The 22,698-nt window shown below is 31.1% G+C and overlaps 1 protein-coding gene across 1 annotated transcript; it reads right to left on the reverse strand.

Annotated features, from left to right (window-relative positions):
• Positions 1 to 2,188: 2,188 nt before the first annotated feature.
• On the reverse strand, positions 2,189 to 21,499 carry LOC127708191 (uncharacterized). Its single transcript, XM_052213040.1, has 7 exons — positions 21,424 to 21,499; positions 5,827 to 6,039; positions 3,946 to 4,846; positions 3,701 to 3,847; positions 3,309 to 3,651; positions 3,162 to 3,259; positions 2,189 to 3,112 (listed from the first exon to the last, which is right to left on the reverse strand). The coding sequence occupies exons 2-3, from the start codon at positions 6,037 to 6,039 to the stop codon at positions 4,724 to 4,726; spliced, it is 336 nt and encodes a 111-aa protein (XP_052069000.1). The 5' UTR covers positions 21,424 to 21,499; the 3' UTR covers positions 2,189 to 3,112; positions 3,162 to 3,259; positions 3,309 to 3,651; positions 3,701 to 3,847; positions 3,946 to 4,723.
• Positions 21,500 to 22,698: the final 1,199 nt, after the last annotated feature.

The raw sequence follows: 22,698 nt of genomic DNA on the forward strand, positions 1-22,698 counted from the left end.
AAAATTATTGGCTTCTTTGTCAGATTTAACACTTGTCAGAAAACACTATTTGGTTAAGTCAACATTTAGCGTGAATGGTTTCTGTTTTTGTGGTTTTCGATTAAATTTTTTTCTGGTTTTTGTTTTGGGTTATGGTATTTTTTGGCAATTTACTGTCGTTGTTACACTTTGATTTCTTATATTTCATGAAATATTTTCATGGTATATTATCTGTTGTATCAGAATGATGTCGATAGATGCCAACTACTGCACAGAAACTGCCTAAGGGTTAAGTACAAATATAATTTTGCATTTTGTATTATTTGTTGAACTCATGAAAAGTAAAAGGGAAAACTGATTATTTCCTTTTATGTAGTTCTCTTGATACATTATTTTGTTTCCATCAAGATATCTTTTCTTTTGTACTTCAAATATGACATTTCACCTTCGAAACATATCTAATACTCACGAAATTTCTATTCATTGTTCGAAAATATTTTCCTTTCACTGCTTAAACATGTCGTTGACATGGTTGAGTAAATTATATTTTTCTAACTCTGATGCTATATAACGTATCCATCTTTGCAGGGTATCAATATTATAAGGTTTGAAGTTGATTGATTACCTCAACTTCTCTGTCTCTAGGATGAATTTTGCTTTCTTTTTTTTACATGTCAAAAAAGGAAATAACAATCCTTCGAAGCAAATACTTATTTAAAAAATCAGGCAAAAATGTTATTTTGTACAACCAAAGGTATTATAAATTAAAATTGCTGTGAATGTTGGGCCATGTAAAGCTTTGTAAAAAGTAATTATTTATTAACAAAATGTCTTGTATTGATTCAATATGCATGAAACTTAGGGTCTGAATATACTGTGCTAAAATTTGACAACATAGTCTACAAAAACTATCCATACCAATTTTACTGCACCATAGAAAAAAAGTAAAATAACAAAAATACCGAACTCCAAGGGAAATACAAAACGGAAATTCAAAAATCAAATGGCAAAATCAAATGCTCAAACACAGCAAATGAATGGAAAACAGCTGTCATATTTTTTACTTGGTACAGGCATTTCCTTGTGTAGAATATGGTGGATTAAACCTGGTTTTATAGCTAGCGAAACCTCTCACTTGTATGACATTTTATTGAATTCCATTATATTGACAACAATGTGTGAGCAAAACAAACAGACATAATAGGTTAGGCCGTTAGTTTTTTCAATTGAATTGTTTCATATTTTTCATGTCGTGGCCTTTTATAGCCGACTATACAGTATGGGTTTTTCTCATTGTTGAAGGCCGTACGGTTGCCTATAATTGCTTACATCAACTTTATTTGAACTTTGATGGATAGTTGTCACATTGGCAAACGTACCTCATCTCCTTATTTTTATATAAAAACGTCAAACATTGGGATACAACAGTCAACATTGTAATATAGTCTTTATCACTATAAAAACAAATAACTGTTTCAACAAAGAATCACAAAATGGCATATAGACAAAGTACATATTAAGCAAAAATGAAAGACAAGAATTCAAAATTGACCATAGCACAATAACACAATGGCAGGATTTATAAGTACCGAGCCACGTCATGAGTATATAATCAAAAATGGACTAAACAGTAAAGGTTAAAAATATACAAGGACAAAAAAGGAAGAATATTTAAAAGGATTGAATTTCCTCGGAGTTCAGTATTTTTATGATTTTACTTTTAACACGTTCGAGGAACGACAAGTAGAGTTGTATAAGGTTAAAAATATACAAGGACAAAAAAGGAAGAATATTTAAAAAGGATTGAATTTCCTCGGAGTTCCGTATTTTTGTGATTTTACTTTTAACACGTAATTAAGATGATAAACGACGTCAGTACCTAGAATCTATACTTGAAGACCATCATGTATTATTTGTGGAGTTGAAACGGAATATTTATCAAAAAAGGTCTTGGTATCTTTTAATGAACTTTTTTTAGAAAAGAACAAGACGTTCTTTGGCATAACCTTGGCTCATCAATTTTCTGCTCAGACACTGGTTACGTTTTATAAAGTCTTAGTAGCAACTGCAAGCTCTTGAATACCATTCATGGACATGCAGGTATAAATCCAAGTCAAGAAAATCATGTTTGGTAAATGAGAGGCAGAAATACCAAACCAGCCACTGTGGAATCATTGTTATTCGTGGGGTACATATAAAAGTAATCAAAGAATTTTAATCTTTATCGAAGTACAAATGTTCTTTAGTCTTATATGCAGGCCTCTGCAAAAACACGAGATCAAATATCCACAAAAATACAACTTTTCTCAATGGAAAATTTTTATGTCATTAAAAATTAAATTATTTTAATTGCAAATGTTGAGTATATAACAGTCTGGCATTACACATCAAAACCATACATTAAGTACATTTTTTTCTAAACAGGCTACTTTGTTATTTTTATTCAATGTTTTCATTTTAACATCGAGGTTAAATGTTCTTAATTGTTTTAAAACATTACCGTTTGGCTAACATTTTGCAGCAGTAAATCCAAACAACACTTCTTATCGAAGTAAATTGTATAATGCAAATTGGATCGTAAAGAATAAGCTTAGTTTACATTCCTTCAATAATCACTAATTTATTCCTTATTGGCAGAAGGGATCTCGCGGAACGACAAGTAGAGTTTAATTTAACATTTGAACACTTGTGAATTTTTAACATGCCGTCCAACGTTTGTAACTCGGTTCTCAAAGTGTCTATTGTTTGTTGCAAGGAATGTTGATCTTCATCCAGTGAAATCACTTCCTGTCAAAATAAAATAGTTTAATTACTGTTTCATATTTTGAGAGAAAGTTTTTGATAAAATATATTACTATTCAAAAACTAAGGTAACAACTCCATTTGTGTAAACAGAGATATAGGACAATGTAAGTTGTGTCTTAAGCTATATATCAACGAGTGTTTTGTATTTAGGAATTTGTTTGGTGATGACAGATCTTTGATTGTCTCTGTTTGATGTATTTGCTGGTTTTTTTCTAGTCTCACGCTATTTACAGCTATACATATTGTATAGCCAGTTCTATATTGTTGACCATTAGTTGACCTGTAACATATTGTATAGCCAGTTCTCTATTGTTGACCGTAAGTTGACCTGTAGATATATTGTATAGCCAGCTCTCTATTGTTGACCATAAGTTGACCTGTATACATATTGTATAGCCAGTTCTCTATTGTTGACCGTAAGTTGACCTGTATACATATTGTATAGCCAGTTCTCTATTGTTGACCGTAAGTTGACCTGTAGACATATCGTATAGCCAGTTATATATTGTTGACCGTTAGTTGACCTGTATACATATTGTATAGCCAGTTCTCTATTGTTGACCGTTAGTTGACCTGTATACATATAATATAGCCAGTTCTCTGTTCTTGACCGTAAGTTGACCTGTATGCATATAATATAGCCAGTTCTCTGTTGTTGACCGTAAGTTGACCTGTAGATATATTGTATAGCCAGCTCTCTATTGTTGACCGTAAGTTGTCCTGTAAATATATTGTATAGCCAGTTCTCTGTTGTTGACCGTAAGTTGTCCTGTAGATATATTGTATAGCCAGTTCTCTATTGTTGACCGTAAGTTGACCTGTAGATATATTGTATTGTCAGTTCTCTATTGTTGACCGTAAGTTGACCTGTTGATATATTGTATATCCAGTTCTCTATTGTTGACCGTAAGTTGACCTGTTGATATATTGTATAGCCAGTTCTCTGTTGTTGACCGTAAGTTGACCTGTAGATATATTGTATAGCCAGTTCTCTATTGTTGACCGTAAGTTGACCTGTTGATATATTGTATAGCCAGTTCTCTGTTGTTGACCGTAAGTTATCCTGTAGATTTATTGTATAGCCAGTTCTCTATTGTTGACCGTAAGTTGACCTGTATACATATTGTATAGCCAGTTCTCTGTTGTTGACCGTAAGTTGACCTGTAGATATATTGTATAGCCAGTTCTCTATTGTTGACCGTTAGTTGACCTGTTGATATATTGTATAGCCAGTTCTCTCTTGTTGACCGTAAGTTATCCTGTAGATATATTGTATAGCCAGTTCTCTATTGTTGACCGTAAGTTGACCTGTAGCTATCTTTTGTTTCTGAATCGTTGGTTTGCTGTTTTTTTTACGTGTACTCCAAATGTCCTTTAACCTTACTTGTAATGTAAAACCAATTTCAGAGGGTTCATTTACGCAATTAACATGTCAATATGTTGAAATTCGCAATACTAACAAAAAGTCGAATAACAACAGACAGTAATGAAAAACAAGATCACAGCAAATAAAACTAAAGATTGAGCAAAACGAGCCTCACCAACAACCGATGTTCTCCATAATGATAAGCAGTGCCTGTTCCACTTGTTGGACATGTTTTGTGCTCATCAAAAGAAAATATTTGGTTACAAGTCGCTTTTGGTGATGTTATTTTCAAGGGAAAGAGAAAAGCTCATAAATATTTGTTTATAATGATGAAATTGTACATTTATCTAAAGTTTCAATCCTCTAACGAGTTGAATGAAAGTGTAGAGGCGAGAACTGAAGTCTCTGCAGTGATAGTATATTTAAATAAAGTTGTAAAAAAACATATAATTATACAGTTTGTTTTATTTACTTTTTTGTTACAGACGACAAATGTCCGTGTGTTTCCGTACTTATATTAGAGAAATGCTATTCCATTATGAAATTTTATCTAAAAAAGACTGAAATACTCAATCACTGATTTGGTACTTTTTCCAGTTCTGCTATTCGTGATTTCTGTCTTGTTCTTGTACGCACTGCTGATCTTCTGTTCTGTTCTTTCCGTCTGTTTCGTTTAAATACTTCTTCTTCTGTTAACTATTTGAAATCAATATTATTCAAATAATTTATCAACAAACAGGAGTAATTTTCATATTTTATGAATGTTTACTTCACTAAACGTAAAATCAATAATTGTCCTGCAATTAAAGCTAAAGCATCAAAACAATAATTAAAAATTGAAAGACACTAAGGTGCCATCATAAACTGTTAAAAACACACGTGAACACAATATGTTTGGATAGATCAGTAGTTGCTGTTCATCATGCGAAAATCATTCCTTTTATCGTAGTAATGGAAGGTAATAAGTCTAATGCAGTATTAACAATGACAGGGGAAAAGAGAACAGTGACTTGAAAGTATGAACTTTACCAAACAAAAACAGAAATATATGTATATGCACATGTATCATATATATACTAAAATATCAGACAGTCTAAATGAGTATGTTTAAAAAAAAAACGCCTTTCACATTTTATAGTGTCGGGGCTTTTATACGGTATGGGTTTGACCATTCTGGAAGACCTTACGTGTACCTATAGTTGCTGAAATCCGCTTCAATTGAACTCTATTGGATAGTTGTCTCATTGGTAATCATACCACATCTCCTTGTTGTATACCTATTCCAAAGATGATTTATTTCCAAGCAAAAAACAAATCAAGTTTTTTAAATCCTTTTTTCCAAAGAACAAACACAAGGACCTAGTTTCACTTTTCTATAATTTAGATGTTAGATGAATTTTTTTTTATCGGTTCGGGATGCTCAGTCTTTATTTTTCTATGTTGTGTTATGTAAACTTGTATGTATTTTGGTCGTTTTTCGTTTTTGCCATGGCTTTGTCATTTTGAAATCGACTTATGAGTTTGAATATCCCTGTGGTATCTTTCACCTCTCTTCAATGACATTTCATGACAACACATGTACAGCAGTGATGACTAATGGACTAGTTATACCGTTATAGTTGGTGTATGAATATCATAAATGACCCTGTTACATTCTATGTTACAAATAAACTTACTAAATGCTTTACAGGTCGACGATGATCCACTTTTAATTCTTCCTCTCCCGATATTATCCTCTTACACTGAATTTTTAATTTGATCTCTTCCTTTATTAAAGGGAGACAACTGTCGTCCTCGAGACATTGTTGTATTGCGTTAACCATTTTCTCGTCTTCTTCATCGTTAGTGTTAGGTTCTTCAAGTTCTTCAATTTTTTTTGAAACTTTCATCTGGAAAATTTTTATGGATGGAATTTATTAATCTATACATTTTTAAACTAAGTCTTGTATATCACAAAATATAATTACGTTAAAATGAAAATGAATTTCAAATGAGTTCAATGATGATATTTTCTATCTTATATATTTTATTATATAATGTTGTTGTTTGTTTGAATCCCTTTTTTTTAATTCGTTTACATCTTTTCAAAGATAAATGCATATTTCGAACATTAAAATTTAAAAAATCCATTTCTTTGGTACTGTCACTGTAATCAGTATATTGTAGCAAATGTAACAAAGAAGCGAAGGATACCAGAGGGATATTCAAACTCATACTTCGAAAACAAACTTGCAGTGTCATGACAAGAAAAGAAATACGATCAAAAGACAAATAACTGTATACAAAACACAACATAGAAAGCTAATGGCTGAACAACACGAACACCGCTAAAACGGGGATGATCTGAGGTATTCCGGAAGGGTTAGCAAATTTTGTTCTACATGTGGCATCTGCCGTTTTGCTCATGCAACTACAAACCCCGTGTTAAAACTTAAACGATACGTCACATTCATTGAGAAGAGGACGGGATTGTAACTACGACAATTAGAACATATCTGTGGTCGGGTTTGATATTCCATTACGGTCAACCAATTCGTGAAGGCGTCCGTAAAATTTTCGAAGGTGTGGTTTCAACATCACCACTAGGAGCGCTTGGTTTAATAGCTCCCTTTTAAATAGCAACCTTCTATCAGCGAAATCATTATAGGAAACGCAAGCGCTCTGGAATAATTAAATGGTTTAATGAGGAACGATGTTTTAAAGTTTTTTTTAAATCGTCAACAGGTAAAAGTGCGTTTAAACCAAAGGTATGAGAGTTTAATAAATTAAAAGTTTAAGATCATACGAAACCATCGGGAAAACAAACTGGTCTATGATCAACTTCAAAACAAAAACATTATTAATGAGCTGAAAATTTAGATTAATTTATTTATTTCTGTACCAAGCATTTGCCTTCTGATACATGCAAATAGAAGGAAATCGATATTATTGTTATTTATACTAAACGTACATGTATTTGAAAGGCGGAATTTGAAATCTAAGCAAAAATAAAAATCAATCATCTGCCCTTGAATTTGCCTATTGTTATAAAATAAAAGGTAGAACAATCCTTCATTGATTTTATTACGTAACTGCTAATTTTAAAGTATTTCAAAGAGTTAATTTTAGTTCATTGAGAATTTTAAGATAATATATTTTGAAGGAGGTTATGATTATTTGTCTTTCCGTTACGTACACACTTATATTGTTACAAACATCTATCTGTGTGCATTTCTCTAGTTCTTTTTCAGAACTGTACTTTTTTCCAAACGGTTGATAATTTTTTAACTTGCAGTTCGCTTAATTTCAATTATTCGTTTATCAAAATTCAATGATGACGTATTATTTTTTTCTTTTTTTCTTTTGCTATTGTGACGTCAAGAAAAGGGCGACCCAGCCTCCGACGTCTCGTAGAAAAAGTCGGTGTCTCTCTGCAGATCATTGAATAAGGAACAATAAAGTTTGTAAACAAATCGTCTTGAAATGTTTTGAGAAACAAATTGCACCACCGCGTCTCTTGAGATATATTTCGCAACTCTCGATAGGAACAAGTCTCGTATATTACATTTTAACTTAAATTTACCCGATAAGCGAAATAGCGTTTCACATACGATGCAGTGATATAATCCATATTAGTAAAGATTGCAACATGTACGTTTACAGCATTTATATTTGTGCAATGAAGTAAAATTTTCTTGTTTCAAATATAATTATTCAAAAACTAACTTTTTATACTAATGAATGAATATAACAGTTTGTTACTTTGGTGCGTCCGAAGCAAAAACCTAAAAGTTTGAAAGCCAAGAATGTACAGGAACTTGAAAACATGAGGACAAAAGGGACGACTTTGGTTGATGGAAAATGAACTTTAGTTTCGTAATAATTCCAAAATTTATCAACGCATAGTTTAAGAAATCTATTGTTATGAAAGAACATCAGTCCAATATTCGCCGCATTGTACATATTTTATTTGTCCGAGCGCAATAACTTTTGAATAAATATCTTACAAGAAATAAGGCATGAGATCGTTAACAATGTTATTTTCCATATAATTTTTTATTTCCAAAAAGAGTTAGTTGGCATTCTACCAAGACTTTATTGATGTAAGCCTGGAATATACATTTCATAAAAATTCGACAAAAAATGACTATGTGAAAGTGCTTACATTGCAATGTTTAATATAAATCAAATCTCAAAGAGATATACCTACTGTAAACTTGATTTAACAGCGATGATTTAAAAAAAACATCCTAGACATTACTAATATAAACCTTTGCTATAAATATCCAACAATAAAAGTAAGTGTGAGATTGCTTACAATTCAATACCCATATACAGTTTTTGTCAAACTACACTGTTATTTCTCCACACTCCTATTGGATTATAATAGCTTATTCATCTAGTTGAACACTAGAAGTTTAGAGAAAAATAATTTTATTGTGCTGTATCTCCACTATTTTTTATGTATTTTTGCTGTAAAATGACAAAATGTAGTACTATGCTTAAATTGATTACTAAATTTGAACTCAATTTAGGAGCTATTCTTAGCAAATCTAGCAGTCAAGAATAGCGGATATTAAACAGTTAAAAAATCCATGGTCTATCTCTAATAGAAATATAAGGGTAAATTTCTAAAACAGCATTGTTTGCAGTGAAGTGTTTTATTTCCAGAAAAGGGGATGCTTTGTTTATCTAAGTTGCTTGTATGTTAAAAAAACCAATCAAACAAAGAGTTGTACGTCATGTACGTCAATTTTATTTCTTATAACTTTGCATGTCTCAGTCAAATATTTATAATATTGCGCTTTTAAACTTCATATTCAATTTTCCAACAGATAGTAAATTGGAAAATACATCATTATAACACTCACACAATGCAATTTTCCATATAATTTATATTTTTAAGGAGCATAACCGATTTTCCAGCTTGTTCGAGATATTGCTAATACAAAATTTTGATATAAATTTCATAAAGCTCTGGCAAAAATTGTACAGGTAAGAGCGCTTAAAGGACCGGACAGACGCTCGGAGAGACGCATGGTATAATTATGCCCCGCACCGCGATGCATAGGGGTCAATAATCATTTCAAAACCAAAGTTTATGAGCTGATGATTCGCTTTTGGATCCAGAGATTGTTACAAATGTATGTATCAAACTTATTGGACCAGTTTGGCCTTTTTTTTTTACACAGCTTACAATATCTTATAAGAAGCAAAACAATCTAGGACTCAAGCAAACTTATTTTTTTGCCTGAAGTGCACACTTAAATATGTAACCTGAAAGGAAAACACAATAATATATAGTTGTGATAAACAAGCTTGTATTATGTTTATTGGTTCCTTAGTGGGTTTTTTCCGTTCACAAAATTAAAACATACGTTCGTATGTTCGTTATCTTATTTCACTACTAAATCGATTTATGAGATTAAATCGGTAAACTACTGTTGCCTATAGATATGATTAATAAGAAAACAATATATAGCTTCTTAGGTTTTATATAATCTACTTTTCCTTTCTTATATGTGTCTGTTATTTATTCACAGGTTTAATCCTACATGTTTTTTTTCATAAGGAAATGCGTGTACCAAGTCAGGAATATGACAGTTGTTTTCCATTCGTTTGATATGTGTGGGATTTTGCCATTTGATAAGGGACTTTCCGCTTTAAATTTTCCTTAGAGTTCGGTATTTTTGCTATTTTACGTTTTATTATACAGATGCAATTTAAATCACTTTACAGTAGAGGACATGCATTCATTGTGTAAGATATAAAATGAATATATAAGTATAAAAGTAAGAAGATACGGCATGATTACCAATGAGAACTTTCCACGAGAAACCAAATGACGTATAAGTTAACAGCAAAAGGTCACCGTACGGCCTTCAACAACATGAACAATGAGCAAAACCCTTAAAGACCTTTTATTAACACATAAATTATTTGTGTTTTTGACATTTAAAAAGAGCAATTCACTTAGCAAAAATTTAAAAAAATAACCATTTATTACGTTGATTTAATGTTTTATCACAGGTAAAATAGCTACGGACGTAAAACGTCCGTATTAAACGGATGTTTTACAGACGTTTAGTACCACGGACGTAAAACGTCTGTTGGTTCCCATCCGTATTACGACCGTATTCAACCGTAACACGTCCATTATACAGATTGTTAAATTTCGTATATTGTACGGTCTTTTAAATAATAGTGACATAGCTCAGTATAACCACTGTATGAAACAAAACAAATATAGTATAGACATAATATTTAGATTTTTGTAATTTTTTCCCTTAAGACAAAGAGAGAGCCATAAAATATGATTTAAATGTGTTGTTTCTTATTCCTCTAGTTGTTCTCATACAACCATGTCCGGGTAAATTCTGTTTTATCTTTTGTTCATGGTTTGTTATATTTGATGTGATGGTATATTACTACAAGACGGTGTTGTACATATCACCATGATCTTCATCTGACCTTAAACTTTGACCTTGATTTAAAAATAATTGATTTGTTTAACATTTTCTGTTCGTAACATAACTTTTCAATTTTTTGACATAGGCTTTTGATAATTGCCACATGAGTGCAACACCTAAATATGATATGTCGCATACCATAGAAGGTGACCTCTGACATTGATCTTTGTTAATGTCAAATTATTGATTTGTATATGTCCACACTAAAAACCATTTTCTTTTGCCATGGCAAGACCTTTTCAGGGTTATTAATGGTTTACCCTCTCCCGCAGGAAATACATTGTGAAATATTTAAAAATTATTCATATACCTACCCTTAAACAGTATATATTCGTAATCGTGATGTCAACCCTTTCAATACACAAAAGAATTTGAGGGCGCCGTTGACTAGTTTGCAGGTGCCCTATAGTATGACAATGTTTGTCTGTCCGTCAACACTTCTATAAATCGTACGATACGCCACGATTGTCTCAACAGATTTTTAAAATCTTTAAGCACAGTTTTGATATCTTTAAAAGGAAATAACCTTATTATTTGTGAAATTTAGAGAATAATTGTGATAGAATCTTGTCTTTTGTTGAAAAAAAATCTTTTAGAATCATCTACTTGTGCTAGAACTTTATTTTGAGAAAGTTGATATATAGGTTTCATATGCGATTCAAAATTTTTTCCCAATGTCGAAATTAGTTGGTTTTTTTTGTTATTAAAATAAGAGGATAAATTTAATGAAATATACAATATTAGTTACAATATGTATCAAAGATTTACAATGAAAAAAATTCTGATACAAATCAAATTTTTTTTTTAAATATCTTTTTGTGGCTGGATTTCAAGAAAAATTGATAAACATGTTCAAGATTGTTTCCAGGTGTCAAAAATTGTTTTGTTTTTGTTTTTATAATTATAAAGAAGGGAATAAAATTAAATGATGACTAACTTTTGTTTGGTAAAAAATTACAGATTTGGTAAAATATAAAAATAAGAAGATGTGGTATGATTGCCAATGAGACAACTATCCACCAAAGTTCAAATGAGGTGGATGTAAGCAATATAAGGCAACCGTACGGCCTTCATCAATGAGAAAAACCGATACCGTATAGGTGGCTATAAAAGCCCCCTACATTGAAAAAATGAAAAAATTCAATTGAGAAAAAATAACGGCCTGATTTATAACAAAATAATTTACGAAAAACAAATATGACAGACATGAACCAACGACAACCACTGAACTATAGGCTCCTGACTTTGGACAGACACTTTAAGAATGCGGCGGGGTCAAACATGTTTGTAAGCGCTCAACCCCCCCCCCCCCCCCCCCCTATCCTGGGACAGTCTTCTAATGCTATGATTAAATAATGATGTATATAGGTGTAATAAATAATTTTAAAGTGATCGAAGGTACCAAAAATTATTAAAGTGTGGTATAAACTACCTATTTACTAAAAAAATCCTAAATTTTGGGAATCTTTTGTTTATGCTAGGATTTAAAATTGATATATAGGTATGATATGCTATTCCAAATTGTTACTCAATGTTCAATATAGGGTAAAAAGTTAGTTTCCGTGAGAGAAAAAAAAAACATGAAAATTTGGAGAAACTTCTTTTTTGTGTTTGGATTTAAAAAAAATATATATATAGTTATAACTACATTACAAATTTTGTCCTATGTGCCATAAGGCAAAACAAGGACTAAGTAAGTAAGTAACATTACAAATTGTTTCCTGATGTCAAAATTGTGATATAAACTCAGTTTTTGTTAAGAGATGGTAAACTTTCAGAAATATCCTTTTGTTTTGCATTTTAATGAAAATCGATAGTTTAATAACTCAGAAGATAGTGTTACGATAACAATATGTATATATGTTTGGTTTTTTTTTATATGTGGCGTATGTCAACACATCCATTTAACAAAAAAAAAGTAATTTTAAAATTTGGAATGCACTGTAAAATATATTTAGCAATTTTTATTTCAAAAGGTCTACCAACAAGAGCTTCCTACATTACCGATATAAAACTTATTCTCATTTCTCATTAGTAATAGTCTTTGATGGAGATATAATACAAAAACAATTTCGTCTTTTGCATAAATTAAAAGGTAAGTTAACCCTGCCACATATTAATTTCACTGTCGTAGCCCAGGAACCCAGTCAGTGGTTGTTTGACATTTCTGTCATATATCAATGTTTGTTATATTTTTATTTGGAGTACTTGGTCACAGGTGTTGACAGTACATCTCGATTGTTTTTGTTTAATCTATTCAAACTTTTATGGACTTGTGATAATTGAGAGATTGGCTTACTGTATAGACAACTGTCTATTGTTAAAGACTGTATGTTGCCCTGTATATGTTGTTTGTTTGGGTTTTTTTGGTCAACGGGTTGCTGTCTCAACGATGTATATCCTTCTATACGTAATGCAGATATTTACCATATACATTTTACATGTAGTAGTTCATGCACATGTAAAACATGCCTTTTAAATTACTAATATATGATATATATCAGGATTTAAGCACACTTTACGCGTATTTCTTGAGTGCACAATATTTACAATATGTGATACACGTATTAAAATACGCTGAAAAGCACTTGTGAAGATCATGCGATTTACGCATATCGCTCGATATATTTATATATGACATTTACTTGTATTGACCTTCATAGATACATCATGCATTGCACCTTTATTATGAGACAGCAAACCAGTAACACAAAACACAAAAGACAAGCTCATGCTATATTTGTAGGACAGTATATCTTAAATTCATGACGGGATGGCAAAAACTTTAACTTTTTATTAATTAAACCATCATATTTTCTTTTGAACCAGTTTTGCACTTTGATGTATCAGCTTCTTTATGTTACAATGAAAGAAATGTATAAGGCAAATATTATACAAATTTTTTTAATGGAAATAAAACATGTACTTGTACAGCCGAAATACGGATGTTTGAGAAACGTTAGTAAAACGGATGTTTTAGAACGTCTGTAATACGGAAAGTCCGTTTGACGGACGTGGTACTATTTCTCCGTAAAACGTCTGTGATACGGATGTTTTACGGACGTATTTCAAAACGTCCGTAGCAATTTTACCTGTGTAGACAAGGAGGAAGACTTCGAAACTCTAGAATTTGTAAAACTATTGCAAACATTTTTTTTTTTTTTTTTCACAAATAGAGATGAAAATACCAAGGGACAGTGAAAAAATCAATATCGATAAAAGATATCATCTTCAAGCTACCACATATATTTTTTCACTCAAACCCTACCAAAATCAAGGTACGAAGAACAAGACGTTCCTGGTATAATTTTATAAGTACAACTATTAGTGCTGCAAACGGATCAGGATATATTTACCTTTCCGAAGCATCAAACGACACCCTAATTTGAACGAGCGTTAGCTTTTCATTTGTTTATTTCTAAATTTAGTATTTTTGAAAGCGTTTGACAATGATTAAAATGATGTCACAAGCAATACCACTATCACATGAATAACTGATGTTAGTGGGCACTGATCATAGCCTGTTACAAAATCTAGTATTATTACACTATAAAATAATCATTATTATCATAATTATCATTATTATCATTATCATCATAATTATTATTATTATTATTATTATTATTATTATTATGTTGTCTGATTGAAACACTAGGTGAAAATCAAGCAAATACTTTATATACAGTAGTAACATAACAAACGTACCATATCTCCTTATAGTTTAAACCACCATTTTCTACATAAAAAAATACCTGTACCAAGTCAGGAATATGACAAACGTTTTCCATTCGTTTGATGTGTTTGAGCTTTTGATGTTGCCATTTGATAAAGGACTTTCCGTTTTGAATTTCCTTGGAGCTCGGTATTTTTGCTATTTTACTTTTTTCTTATTTTTTATCAGCTGATAAAGAAAAAGTTTAGTTTTTTTATTGTTTCCTACCTAATTCATTTATTTATCCGATCAGTTAATAAATCTACGATATTTCGATTCAAATGATGTACTTAAGTACATACCCTAATTGCTTAATATAAGTATTTGAAAACAATATACATCCAGAGCAAATCAGCACAATTCAAATCAAAATAGCAAGAACTGATTGAATATACAAGGAAGGTAAAATTTATGTATATGGCCATCATAAATATCTAAAGTAAATTGGGATTTTTCGTAAGTTGCTTTAGATCTTTATCAAAGTGTTATTAAATATTTGTGGTATTTGATAAGGTTAAAGTGGCTATAGGTAATACAACAAGCTAGTATATTCAGTCAAATATTAACAAAATATCTTTTTAAAATATGTCAGTCATGTAATTTATATAGGCATTACATATTTCATTTAAATAGCCAATCAATTACGATAATGTTTGTTTTCAATCATCCGTATATACACACAGGAATGTTGAAAATTATTTGATAAGTTATAGCAATTGTTTAATAATGTATATCAGCTGTGGCTACATATTTTGAATTGATACTATCGAAAATGTTAATAATTGTCGTTCATGTTGCAATATATTAGAATTTCTTGAAGATTTGACATTGAACTAATATTGTAAATAAATTCCAGTTCATAATTTATAAAGTAATCTAGATATACTTATGTATTAACGTTTGAAGTTTCAACAGGAGACAAAAACAATTCATGTTAAAAAAAAACTAAAACAACACTTCATAATATTCATATATATCTTTAAAGAGCTTTTTTACAAATCCGTTACTATATAATACTTTCCCTCGTTCATGACTACTCATCTGTCATATCGAATGATATTTATATGCTTTTAATTTGAACAGTAACTGCTTCCCATTCTTTTGTTTTTTTGCTGCGCAAATATTGAAATGCACATTTCTAATCTCGACTGATCATTCTGCTCAATCGAACACTTGGTGTCTAACAACTTTCCAAATTCTATTGGAAACGAGCTATAGGTGATACAACTGGTTAGTCTATTATTTAATTGCAATACAATGATGAAAAGGACCTTATCTTCGAGAAGCCAACTAAAACTAACAGCAGAGTTCATACTTTTGATATTACAGTCCGTGTTCTTTAAAAAATATATCTGATATTCCACTTAATAAAATAAAAGTAAAATCCACTTTTGCAAACAGAAGATTTTAGACATATACTTTCATACAATCTCCTTGTGTATGTTACAAAGAGAAGATTACAATAACATGTATTTGCTTTCTTAATCTTTCAACTGAATGCTGGGGATTTTAAAGTAAGTTTTATAAAATTAAAATTTCAAATTTCAAAGTGTTGATTTTCAATATATATTTTTAGCTTGTGAATTTATTTAGTCTTTTATTATTTGTATCATAACTTATCTGTGTTTTTGATAATTGGTTATGTTTGTGGTATACTATATCATATATATAATGTTTGTTGTAGTTATGACAGTTAATTTGAATATTTACCACACAATATGACATGTAAGATAGGTTCTGTATCATTCATGTATTATGTCTTCAAAATATAAACCACACTATTCAGGATTTTAATGTTTATACCGCAAAAGGTGCTTGATAATTGTTAATAGAGTAGTATTATTCAATTGGAAAATTGTATATTTAGCCATGTTAGCCTTGAAATAAATATATCTTATTCATCCATTCATTCATTTATTAATTGATATATATTTATTTTGTTAGTACTGATATAATCATTTTTGTGCATGTATAGTACTTATAATAGACTGCGCTAAACTTTCCAACTATGCAAATATCGGCAGCATGAGTTTCAGAGGTGTAAAATTCCTGTAGACATTGTCGACAAACAAAATTGTGACCATGCGGCAATTCGTCTATAGTAGTGGTAAAACAACAAAAACAGCGAACTCCAAGGAAAATTCAAAACAGATTACAAATGGGAAAATCAAAAGTTCAGTCACATCTCAAACGACTGGAAAACAGCTGTCATATTCCTGACTTCGTACAGGCATTTCCTTATGTAGAAAATGGTGGATTAAACCTGGTTTTATAGCTAGCCAAACTTCTCACTTGAATGACAGTCGAATAAAATTCCATTAAATTGACAACAATGTGTGAGCAAAACAAACAGACATAATATGTAAAAATGTCACAAATTGGGGTACAGCAGTTATATTTTCTCTTATCCCATTTAATAACTAGCTTTTGGTTGACATGCTTATACACACACATATATATATATATATATATATATATATAAACAAGTCTAAATTGAAAACAACGTTCAAACCTATGATTGCGTTGGATAAAAACCGCAATTTTTATACGTGTGCATGCAAAACAAATTTCTTGGTAGAGTGGTCTAAATACAGCACAAACAACATTTTCCAAAAGACCAAAAAAGTGAAAAAGTATATTTTAACAAAACGCATTTGACTAGCAGGTCGAACAACGGATGTTCTTAAACCCTGCTGACTGCCATGGCGATTGCCAAATAAACAGATCACCAGATGTAAAAATGGATCTTAATTTATTAATAATATACCAAACAGAAAACAATAAACTTGCGGAAAAGATGGTATACCGCAAACATAAGGTGCAAAAATTTGTACACCATATCCGGATTTCGACAATAAATGTCTCTTCAGTGATGTTAGGAATCGAAACGGTATTTGGAAGGCCATATAATTTACCTCAATTTGGGATTGACTCTTGAATTTTGAAGAGTCAAAATAGGATGAACGGATCATATAAACCCGAAGGCAAATATAACACAAGCCCAAACAAATAAATATAAACAAGTCTAAATTGAAAACAACGTTCAAACCTATAATTGCGTTGGATAAAACCTGCAATTTTTATACGTGTGCATGCAAAACAAATTTCTTGGTAGAGTGGTCTAAATACAGCACAAACAACATTTTCCAAAAGACCAAAAAAGTGAAAAAGTATATTTTAACAAAAGGCATTTGACTAGCAGGTCGAACAACGGATGTTCTTAAACCCTGCTGACTGTCATGGCGATTGCCAAATAAACAGATCACCAGATGTAGAAATGGATCTTAATTTATCAATAATATACCAAACAGAAAACAATAAACTTGCGGAAAAGATGGTATACCGCAAACATAAGGTGCAAAACTTTGTACGCCATATCCGGATTTCGACAATAAATGTCTCTTCAGTAATGTTAGGAATCGAAACGGTATTTGGAAGGCCATTTAATTTACCTCAATTTGGGATTGACTCTTGAATTTTGAAGAGTCAAAATAGGATGAACGGATCATATAAATCCGAAGGCAAATATAATACAAGCCCAAACAAAAAAATATAAACAAGTCTAAATTGAAAACAACGTTCAAACCAATGATTGCATTGGATAAAAACCGCAATTTTTATACGTGTGCATGCAAAACAAATTTCTTGGTAGAGTGGTCTAAATACAGCACAAACAACATTTTCCAAAAGACCAAAAAAGTGAAAAAGTATATTTTAACAAAACGCATTTGACTAGCAGGTCGAACAACGGATGTTCTTAAACCCTGCTGACTGCCATGGCGATTGCCAAATAAACAGATCACCAGATGTAAAAATGGATCTTAATTTATTAATAATATACCAAACAGAAAACAATAAACTTGCGGAAAAGATGGTATACCGCAAACATAAGGTGCAAAAATTTGTACACCATATCCGGATTTCGACAATAAATGTCTCTTCAGTGATGTTAGGAATCGAAACGGTTTGTGGAAGGCCATATAATTTACCTCAATTTGGGATTGACTCTTGAATTTTGAAGAGTCAAAATAGGATGAACGGATCATATTAATCCGAAGGCAAATATAATACAAGCCCAAACAAAAAAATATAAACAAGTCTAAATTGAAAACAACGTTCAAACCTATGATTGCATTGGATAAAAACCGCAATTTTTATACGTGTGCATGCAAAACAAATTTCTTGGTAGAGTGGTCTAAATACAGCACAAACAACATTTTCCAAAAGACCAAAAAAGTGAAAAAGTATATTTTAACAAAACGCATTTGACTAGCAGGTCGAACAACGGATGTTCTTAAACCCTGCTGACTGCCATGGCGATTGCCAAATAAACAGATCACCAGATGTAAAAATGGATCTTAATTTATTAATAATATACCAAACAGAAAACAATAAACTTGCGGAAAAGATGGTATACCGCAAACATAAGGTGCAAAAATTTGTACACCATATCCGGATTTCGACAATAAATGTCTCTTCAGTGATGTTAGGAATCGAAACGGTATTTGGAAGGCCATATAATTTACCTCAATTTGGGATTGACTCTTGAATTTTGAAGAGTCAAAATAGGATGAACGGATCATATAAACCCGAAGGCAAATATAATACAAGCCCAAACAAAAAAATATAAACAAGTCTAAATTGAAAACAACGTTCAAACCTATGATTGCGTTGGATAAAAACCGCAATTTTTATACGTGTGCATGCAAAACAAATTTCTTGGTTGTGTGGTCTAAATACAGCACAAACAACATTTTCCAAAAGACCAAAAAAGTGAAAAAGTATATTTTAACAAAACGCATTTGACTAGCAGGTCGAACAACGGATGTTCTTAAACCCTGCTGACTGCCATGGCGATTGCCAAATAAACAGATCACCAGATGTAAAAATGGATCTTAATTTATTAATAATATACCAAACGTATATATATATATATGGTATCATACTGCATGTTACTAAATCCTTCATACAAAAGAAGGCTTTATATTGGTTATAGCACATATATTTGTCAAAAGATTTTTTAAAGATGCCTTTTGATTAAATAATAAAACATTCGTTTAATCAGATTGCGAGGAAGTGCAGTGAAGAGCAATTACTAGTTCCATTATTTGCTTTTCCTTTGTTACAAAATTTACATATAAGTTCATTAATTAATTTAAGGAACTTGTTAAAAGAAACTAACGATAAGTTTTAAAAGACCTGATGAGAACCGAGATAAAAAAAAAGTAATGACTCGAGGTTTTGTAAAGTTTAGGTTTAGGTTAGGGTATTTTTGATGAATATTTACATCCAATTGGCCGATGCCACTGCTTATAGATGTCACCAGTCGTCCAGAGGGCAGCTCTTATGTGCTGACATGAAAAATCATGAATGCGGTCATTTCTGTAAGTTAATTTTTTTTCAATCCTTTAATAACGCTATGTGTTTTTCTTAAAGGCAGAGATGGCTTTAACTAGATTTGGAACTCTTGGTTTTCAACTTTGAATTTGATTTGGCTTTCCATCTCTTTGATTCTGATGCAACTGAAGAGTCTTATGTAGACGAAATGCGCGTCTTTTGTACGGAATGAAAAGCCTGGTATATCAACCAATGGGATCATGCAACTACTGGTGATTTTTTTATTCGAAAGTCACTGATGACTTTTAATATGTAAACGAGGAAAGTCTGGATTACTGAATTATAAGCCTGGTATCGTTGATGAGATTTAGGAAGCTAATACATAGTCAGGAAATGCCTGTACCAAGTCAGGAATATGACAATTGTTTTCCATTCGTTAGATGTGTTTGAGCTTTCGATTTTGCCATTTTATAAATGACTTTCCGTTTTGAATTTCCCTTTGAGTTCTGTATTTTTGTTATTTTACTTTTTAAGTGAAAATATATGATTCTACACAGATACATGCTAATACGTATTAAACATATATTGTTCTAAACATCAATCAAATAAAATGTCTTTGACTTAATATTTGAACATATAAATTGCGAAAGTTTTAGAAGCTATGAAAACGTTGGGTATTATTCGAATAATTAACGATTGCTAGAATTAGAGGATATGATTAACAAATAAACTACTCCCATAAAAGTTAATTCAGTTTGAATTTACAAAACAATTACGTAAACATCTTCATTCTTCAAACTGCATAACAGTTTTTTTTTCAAAGTTAACAGGTCAAGCTTTGTTTGGTTCAGTTTAAGCTATTTGTAACATAATTGCAGCCTTTGTTCTCTGAAACCCTTTATACAAAACATTTTTTTTTTAATCAAGGTATTTGGTTGTATTTATACAGAGCTTTTCTGATGATGAAAATCAAGAAAATATTTTCCAATGCAAAAATTTGGAACGTTTGAATATGGTTTTGTTAGTATATCGCTGACGTTCTTATGCAAATATGAAATGATGATGTATGTTTGGTTCTGAATTACGTATCTTATTTTTTTATACTACGTCACTCTTTTGTGTCATTCTCAGATACGATTTATTCTTGCCAAGACTAGCACAACTTGTGTCACTTTTGGAGATTAACATTCTTATTCTTCTGGAGTACCTGACTTCAACATCGGCTTCAGTATACTGTTTGTGTTTCTTAATTTGTAGTTTTTGTGGATTGATGTTTGTTTGTTCGTCTTCTTTTGTATTTGGCAAGGGTGTTTTATGTTTTTTCTCCGACTAAGGGTTTTTGAATTGCATCCTTGGTATCTTCTTTCCTTGTTAACATTGATCATCAAGATTTAAAACGGTCTCATTCATCTATCTAGTTTTTTTATTTATTATTTATTTTATACGTTTAGATTGACATGACACGTTAAATGGAATTCACAAATGCCATGTTATTGTCTAAAAAGATGTTAAAATAAAAACCACAAAGTGCATAGGATAAAATTCATATCGTATTAGCTATAGCTGTTTATGTCTATGGAGTTAACCTTGATAATATATAATATACCAATACTGTCATTTTTTAGACTTAACAACAATTTTACACCTTTTTGGTTCCTTCAAATAAAGAAGCATTTGCGTACAATTATTGAAAGACTATCGTCTCATTCAACTATTTTGGGAAATGATCATTATAAAATGCATGCAACAATGTCAAAAAACTTAAATGAACTTACCGTATATATTTACTTAATCATTAAATAATCGCTTAAATTTGTAAACCAGTGAACAGTGTATACGTTATATATCTTACCTTACGTAAATTTCCATCGCTGTTGGAAAACCCCAATCTATATTTATACTTAAACTTTCCCAATGTTTTTGGTATTGCTTCACTATCAGATGTAGTGTAATAATCTTTAACATAAATCATTAATATTATATTGATATATCAACACACATGCTAGAGCAAAACCCAAGGTAATTCTGTGTGTTCACTCTCCTCTTTTCGATACATATTTTTATATGTGCAATTCAAAGTTTTGCCTTAAATATGTTTTTTATTTATCTACATCTCGTTCATTAGATTGATGAATGTTTATAGGCATCTGCTCACTGCGTGTGGATACCAATGGTATGACGAATAGATTGAATGTCAGAATTCTTGCTGTTCCATTTGTTTTTCTCTCAACTTTTCTGCAGCCTAACACTTTTGTAATGAAAAGTCAATTTGAGTAAATATTAAGGGGCCAGCAACCAACCAGCATGATTCAAATGAAATGGACATTAGTAGGTAACCATATGATTTCTATCTATCTGTCCCTGCTGTGTGATAATCTGTAAAAAGGTTTTAGGCTATGGAAGTCGTAAATTAATTTGAAAAAGACGACAAAATATCGCCTGCACTTATCGATCAACTTATTTAATTGAAAAAAAAATGTTAGCCAAACAACTAACCAGTGATACGATTATTTACCTGCGACAGGCATATATCAGTAAAATGTTATTCTTATTGGGGCAAGCAATTAAATTTTGGTGTATTTTTGTTTAATGAACTTGTGTATGTCTTTTCACCTTTTATTTATTTTGGCCATGTCGACCACTAAGGTTTTTTATAACCTCTGTTGCATTTTTTAAAATTAAATTCTTTTTCTCTCTTTCTCTTCTCGATCTATGTCCATTTCAAATTTGTTGGGTGAAGAGCATATATAGACTTCTTTTAATGTTTATTGTAGGGGAAGGGGTCCATAAAAACTGACAAAATCAGGCGTTTCACTAGATCAATCAACCGAAACAATGAATGACAAGTGTCATATTCCTCAGGCATTTTCCGAACAACATGTACAAGGAAGAAAATCAGCTGGTGAAGGAGTCAGAAGGGAATTTCTTTTCGTTTAAATATACTTCCCGTTTGATAACTATGATCGTTATAGCCTAATCAGATAGGAAACACATGTTCTATAGTTTCGAATAAATAAAATGCTGACATCTAGATATCTAGTTAATAGTTA

The sequence above is a fragment of the Mytilus californianus genome, unplaced genomic scaffold (assembly GCF_021869535.1).
Source record: "Mytilus californianus isolate M0D057914Y unplaced genomic scaffold, xbMytCali1.0.p SCAF_7, whole genome shotgun sequence".
Taxonomy (NCBI): domain Eukaryota; kingdom Metazoa; phylum Mollusca; class Bivalvia; order Mytilida; family Mytilidae; genus Mytilus; species Mytilus californianus.

What these genes read in the sequence shown, in the direction of transcription:
- LOC127708191 (XM_052213040.1), bottom strand. Translation starts at nt 6,039, where the DNA reads ATGAAAGTTTCAAAAAAAATTGAAGAACTTGAAGAACCTAACACTAAC. An exon ending in GTCGACCTGTAAAGCATTTA is followed by an intron (nt 4,847 to 5,826) that starts GTAAGTTTATTT and finishes GATTTCAAATAG; the next exon opens with TTAACAGAAGAAGAAGTATT.